The sequence below is a fragment of the Cynara cardunculus genome, unplaced genomic scaffold (genome assembly GCF_001531365.2).
Source record: "Cynara cardunculus var. scolymus isolate 2C unplaced genomic scaffold, CcrdV1 Un_Scaffold_326, whole genome shotgun sequence".
Taxonomy (NCBI): Eukaryota; Viridiplantae; Streptophyta; class Magnoliopsida; order Asterales; family Asteraceae; genus Cynara; species Cynara cardunculus.
Genome location: NW_020200571.1, coordinates 191,201 through 198,306, shown reverse-complemented (window position 1 = coordinate 198,306; position 7,106 = coordinate 191,201). Strand labels below are relative to the sequence as shown.

Sequence of the window (7,106 nt, the reverse complement as noted above, 5' to 3'; positions counted from 1 at the left end):
AGGGTGGGTGGGGTGGGGTGGCGGCGACAGTAGTGGTGGTGGGGTTAGGGTTGGAGCATGATGAACAATAGTAGCATGGTCGGGGTGGGGGCAAGAGATGGGCGGTGATGGGATTAAATTCCTTCCATTATGCCAAAAGAATGATGAATTCATTGATTTGCGGAATTCAATGGAATTTGAAGGATTCCATCTATTTCAAGAAATGAACCAAACAAAGGAATTGGAATTTGGTGAAAGTAATTTGTCATTCAATTCCATCCAATTCCTTCGAATTCCGGGAACCAAACATTAGGTTTGCATACTTCGATTCATGAATATATATAATCAAAACTAGCAGAACCGTGAAATGTTCCGAAATTATTCAATTTTTAGCACCATATCAGCTCAATAAAAAGACGAACATGTCGATAATGCACATATGTATTAAGATTACTAACTAGACGAAAAGGCTAATACCAATTAAATAATAAAATTTATCCCTCCGTCCCAAGAAATATATGACCTTTGATTATTCAAACGAGTCCGTACTTGGCTTTTCTTTTACAAGATGACCATCAATCTTGTGAAAAGAACTTTTTATTGTTTGCAAAAATGCTCGATTTTGAAACAAATTCTAGAAATCTAAGGGGGCGTTTGGTTCGTTTTCGGGATAAAACTAAGAATGGGAACGGAAAAGAGAATAAGTTTCATTCCCAATTTGCTAAGGAATGCTTCGTTACCCAGGTAATCGCTCATTCCATTGCATCAAATCAGACACCATTAACGATTTCTATTTCCATTCCCCGCCACTTCTTACTCCCAAGTCCCAACCAAGCCCCCCATAAATTTAAAAAGAGAACAATGTATATGACATGTTTTGCCAAATAATCTTCCTTTTTTGGCATTTTCACAAGAGCAATGATTGTTTTCAATAAAAGGCCAAGTGCAATTATTCCTTCAAAAGTTCAAATTGAAAGATTTTATTATATTTTTGTTTTAAAAGCAGATTAAACAATTCAAATAAATTTAAAAGTTAGAACCTTTTTCTGGAATGGAGGCAAATGCTATATTAGAAGTTTTTCAGAGGTAATAACAAACCTGATCCTTGTCCACCAATACTGCCCTAACCCCTTCAGCAAAATCACTTCGAATCGAAGACCTTAGTGCAATGCGGTATTCGGTTTTCATGACACCATTTAACTATATACAACAAAAAGTAGGCATATAACAAACAATGTTATATGTCGTAATCTCCTCACTGGAAAGCATTAAATGAACAAATATATGGAAACTCACCCGGGATAACTCATTTTCGTTCTTTCGGCATGCAGAGGCAACTCTAGAGAAATGCATTTGGGTAAGGAAAAGAGAAAATGGAGCACCTTTCTTAATCCCGAGAAGAGAATCAGTTGCCCACTCTGCAACTGCTCATAGGAACAGCGATGCAGTTGTTAGAGAGACCCACAATATAAGCTATTTTTGTCACGAAGAATGAGCTTTATAAAGCACCGATAAAGTCCGTGTAAGTGCCATTTACACATAAGGGAGGTATCCTACCTGTTGCATCAGCACCTTGTCGATGCTTTTCCAGCTCTTCCATTATTTCTTTAATTGATTTGTCTGCACCAAATGTTGAGACTATTTGAGGCAAGAGGAACTTCAACCGAGACTCTGACTCGGGGTTGCTACTGTACTTTGCCAATATTGCTTGTAGATCATGATGTGGATCCTCAGAACTGTTTAAGTATCACAAACATAAGCATGAACATAATCACTTGAATATGTTTTCTTTTAAATACACACTTGAACTATGTCAAATTTGTTCTACTGCATCATCTAAAATCTTCTACCATATAAAGAATTAAGCATTCATCCTTAGGGGCCGTTTACCAAAACAAATTAGGTAAGCGCTAAGAGAGTAAAAGTGCGGCATCGATAAGAGGTTCGGTCTGGGTAAGTGCTGACTGAAAATGGTTGTGTACCAAGTGTCTGGGTAAGCATTGACTGAAGCACTGATCGAGTCAGAAAGCAACCCTTCATTACTAGGTTAACATCTCAGTCAGCATATTTGTGGGTCAGATTGTGTTGTAAACAACATTCCCTCTTACCATGTAAGCACCTCTTACCCAGTAAGAGGCGGTCAACAGGTAGTAAACAGCCGCTTAGCAGATCACATACAGGGGCAAACATTGGAGCAACCTGGGAAGGTTACTCCTCTATGACCAGAAGCTCAGGGTTCTAATCTCTTTGCTTAAATGCAAGGAAAGGTTGCATAGAGACTTCTGTCCCCACGCTTTGCAAAGCCAAGGAGTCTTGGTGCACGACAGTCAGACTTAAGTAGAAGTAAGTAGAAGTTGCATATAGAATTAGCTTCGATGGACCATAAGAGATAGAACATGTTCAATAGGAATGCTAGAGGCCTAGCATTATGCAACTTCAGGATGACGTTAACAAACATACAGAGGAACTGATGTTCAAGACTTTTTCACTTAACCATATAAAGGTACAACAATTCCCAGAAAAGCACAATGTTAACATTTCTCGGAAGATGGTTTAGTTGAGCAACAAAGAGCTTAAGTGTATGGTAGTTCATGCATCATTATGTTAAGATGTATATCTGAAATTGCAAGATATGAACACAATGGGATTGTAAGAGATATACAAGGTAGCTGACAAGAGATTTTCCTTAAGTGAGCCCAGAGTTCCAGATGGAACAAAGTGTGTTCCAAAACCTACATAAAGTGCGTCGGCTGGAGTAGAAATCCTGTTTCCCGTGATTCCAAGATAAGTACCTGTGCACAACAGACATCTTTCAACAACATGAAAAACAAAAGGTGGAAACATAACATATTATTGACTTGCATTATTAAAAAAAATTGTGTTCCTTGACATACAGACAGATTAACCATTTAGCAAACTCATATACTAGTTAGTCTGTCTCTCCCGGAAAGTTGTCCGTGTTGAATGTCAATCAGGGTATCTTTATGCACCAATTGGAATGAAAAGTTTCTAACAAAAGCCATATCCAATTCTGTAACTGGAATGTCTTAGCTTTGATATAGAAAACTCTAAATGTATCTCTTTATGTTGGAGCAGAGTGACCATATTGGTGGTACATAGAACTGAAGGCTAGTACACAAAGTGTTGATATTTCTTTGAGCACATCTGCAGTCTCTGACAAAAATCCTATGCAGACTACTTAGAGCTGCTATGACAAATTAACTTTGTTTCATTTTTCTTCTTACCTGGACTCATAACACTAGGGAGAGGGCATTGTTATAGTTCAACTAATCAAACCAACTAAACCTTATATTAAAGTTTCAAATCACTATTTCAAATGTCTACAAAAAATTCAACTTTTCAGAACTGAAAATGCCAAAAAGTATGCACAGTTATCAAATTATTATTTCTAAGGTCAAGAGGCTAGCTAATGATATTTCATAATTTATAGCTGAATAATATCTTAGGGTAAGTGTAAGTACCAATACTGGCATAGGACTACAATCAGAAATGCTTGCTTCTAGAATGGAACAAACGTACCAACTGATCCTTCCCCTGGACTTTTTGCTGCTATGTAAGCAAACCCAACATCCGGGAACAAACCAATTCCATTTTCTGGCATAGCAAGAAGAGTTTTCTACAAGAAATCATTAAAGTACAACATATGGTTAGGATTGCTATAAGTTCTACCACAATATTGTTGTCAGCTTGAAAGGCAGCTTACCTCAGTTACAACTCTGTAGCTACCATGTCCAGATAGGCCAATACCAAATCCCATTGTTACACCATCCATGAAGCTTATGTATGGCTTTTTGTACTCAGATATTTTACAAATAAGAGAATATTCAGCAGCGAACACCTGTAGAATAAACTTCAGTCCCTAGGCAACATATACAAGCCTAAACATCTTGCAAATCTGCTCCAGCATTCTAAGGTCCAAATCTCATGCAATAGACCATGCCTACCACAAGCAAAAGAGGTTGAAATACTACTGTTATAATGTCCGTAGAATCATGGAAGACTTGACAAAAGGAAATTCCCATAACAGATTACATTCATGAGAAAACAGACACAATGCAATATTAAGTGCATCAGAATTAGTACAAAAGAAACCAATTATACACATTTACGTAAAAGTTGTATTATGTGGGAAATTGTCAACAATAACAAGCTTTCATCTCAAAACTAGTTAGGTAAAAGGTTGTCAACTTTTGCAATTAGCAGAAACCCCATCCCACTTGTTTTCAGGTACTTCTGCAATTAATACAAATGTAAAGGTACACTCCATATGGTGCACTGATACAGAATTATCAATTAAAAAAGATCCATTATAATATCCAGATTTCTCTGTTTGTTGTTGCCTTTCTTCTTTCTTCCTTTACCTTTTCCATTCATAATATTTGGAGGTTGACTTAAGCTGGAAAAAAACATAATGATGGTTTAGGGGATTAATTGTGTATGCTAAGTTTGCGTGGTCTTCAAGAAGGGGATACGTAACTTCAATCATTTGTGACGGTTATTTGATGGCCATGGCTGCTTCACATCACCACCCACGGATAGAGAAATGAACTAAGACTTCCTTACCAAACAGAAAATCAGTTATTAAGGTATTAATATAAGGCAGTGAAGTCAGTTACACAGCTATCCAACAGATGCAACACATTTTAGTGGCAACAATGCAAGTTCCATAATTGCAGCCAATACTCATACAACAGCACATTTGTAACACAATGAACATTATTGAGAGACCTTTTGCACAAGAGGTGTGTTTTTGTCCTTTTGGATTTCAGCAACAACCCCCTTAATATCCATTCCTGCATGACCACAAATGGTTATCCTTGAAACCTTCCATAACACCCATGTTGAAATTGACATTCTAAAAGATGAAAAGGCAACAATTTATAACCAAATATTATCCGCCTATTCGTGTCAAGGAGGTATAAGAAGATTGCAGAAGTGGATACGATAGCTTATAGTAGAAAAGTAACCCACTGATTCGTGATACCTGCTGAAAAAGCACGTGGCGAGCTACCCTCAACCAGAACACATTTCACCTTTGGATCCGTTTCCCATTCATCAAGCAAACTTTTGTACCTTATATCCATATCTGCAGTCAGCAGACGAAATCTATTCTCAGTTCCAATTAGGACCTCAGATCTATTCTCATTAATGTATTGAATGCATTTAGAACTCCTTCAACCCGAACTAGAATATTCACCAACCTTAGGGGAGTGACAAATCATGTAGTTAGAACCTAGAAAGATAGAGTTCATCAAAAGGATTCATAATAGATGCATAAGTACGCATAGCCAGATCCAAATACACAGATTACACCTCAAGTAAATCAAATTCCAAAACAGGGAACATATATATTTTAGTGCGCAAATCTATCATAGATATATTACGAATAACCGAACTTGATTGTTCAATTCCTCCATCATCTAAGGGAATCAATTAACAGAGATGTAACAAGGAGAAAACATGTAACCTAGATTCATGGCGTTGAGAGCTTTAGGGCGATCGAGAGTGATGACAGCAACACCGTTAGGCGTGACGTTGGCTTTGACAAAGTCGACGGCGGCGGTGGCCATGATCGAGTAAGAAGCTACAGAGAGAGAACGAGTGGAGTTGCAGAGAGTGATAGTGCGAGTGAGGTTGGGGAAGACGGGAATCACCGATGATCTGATCAGCATTAACATTATTGCTTTTTACTGCAGTAGACAACGGGAGAACGAAGATCAATCGGATTTTCACTTTTCAGTTTTTTGAAAAATAATTAAATATTCGTTTTTATTAAAAAATAAAAGAAAAACAAAATCCAAAAATTAGAAAAATACGTGAAATATCAATCCATCTCTACAAATTTTTTTATTATAGCATTTTACTTTCAGTTTTCTTATTACAGCAAATAGATAACAATAAATAAAATAATAAATATGTAATTTTCATTGATTATAAGCTTTTTAAATATGAATAAATTACAAGTTATGAGATATATTGATTCCTATTATTATTTTTATTAATCTAGATATTCAAACTGCTATGCAAACAGACTAATTACAGGGTGACCATCTGCTTTGCAAATAGTCAGGAGTCACCGCATTTGAACCTCCGTGGTCATACGGAGATTTTTATTCCTCCTTGGATTTGAACATGGGACCTCCAGGTACTTTTGATCTTCAGAGCCAAGTTCAAACCAATCAGACATCACATTATTAAGTTTTTGACTATTTTTTTAGTAAATAAATTCTTGAAAGTATTGAAACCAAACAAATAAATCTTTGAATTTATTAAATTGAACGTATAAATTCTTAAATTTATTAAAACACAAAACCAACGGATTTTCATGTTTTAAGCAATTAAATACCTGAACATTTTTTTAAATATAAAGAAAAAATAATCTATCATTTTTATCTTGATGTATAGACAGATCAGTAAGAAATTACTGTAAATCAATAAAATGGAATGAATATACCATTTTTATTAGTCATTATATATTTTTCATATTTAAATGACAATCACATGTGTTTGTTATGATTTATAATTTCATTTGAATCTGAAAATTAAATAATTTGTATCTTCTTTTATGATTCTCGTTTTAATGTTAAAATGAATAAAAGGCTGATCTATTGATACATCAAGAGAAAATTATATATCTTTTTTTCGTTTAAGTATAACGAAACATTCGTTCAATTTTTTCTGTCAAACTTAATCGCTTTAAAATATAAAAATTCGTTGGATTTTATCAATTTAGAAAAGGTCGAGAAAACTTAATCACTTAAAACATGAAAATACATTGTTTTTTCGGACACTTACCAAAACGTGCTAGACCACGAGGTTAATTGCGTGTACTCATTTCAGGTTTTGTTCATTGTCCATTCCGATGAGGGCTTTTTGATATGATACGAAATGCAGAACGTTTTTTTTCCAGTTGAGTGCAAGTCAATCATGTTTTGGTAGATTGTAAATTCGTTTAACAAATTAAATCAATTGATCAATTGGTTTTTATAATGCATCAGTAGGAAATCAAGTGAGGTCGGGATTGATTATCAAACGTTTATCAGGTAAGCGTTTACCTGTAAGAGTCGATCATTCTCACTTAACATATAAGCGCTAATTGGGTAAAG

The 7,106-nt window shown here is 35.5% G+C and overlaps 1 protein-coding gene across 1 annotated transcript in view; it reads right to left on the bottom strand.

The window, feature by feature from the left end:
* The window catches only part of LOC112501613 (3-hydroxyisobutyryl-CoA hydrolase-like protein 3, mitochondrial), an 8,051-nt gene extending 2,354 nt beyond the window's left edge, over positions 1-5,697 (bottom strand). Inside the window, exons 1-9 of the mRNA XM_025105295.1 lie at positions 5,468-5,697; positions 4,985-5,086; positions 4,729-4,793; positions 3,704-3,838; positions 3,520-3,616; positions 2,642-2,771; positions 1,537-1,715; positions 1,276-1,403; positions 1,078-1,179 (exon numbers count right to left, since the gene is read on the bottom strand). Coding sequence (XP_024961063.1) covers positions 1,078-1,179; positions 1,276-1,403; positions 1,537-1,715; positions 2,642-2,771; positions 3,520-3,616; positions 3,704-3,838; positions 4,729-4,793; positions 4,985-5,086; positions 5,468-5,678 — 1,149 coding nt within the window. The 5' untranslated portion in view covers positions 5,679-5,697. The remainder of the gene's footprint in view (positions 1-1,077; positions 1,180-1,275; positions 1,404-1,536; positions 1,716-2,641; positions 2,772-3,519; positions 3,617-3,703; positions 3,839-4,728; positions 4,794-4,984; positions 5,087-5,467) is intronic.
* Positions 5,698-7,106: the final 1,409 nt, after the last annotated feature.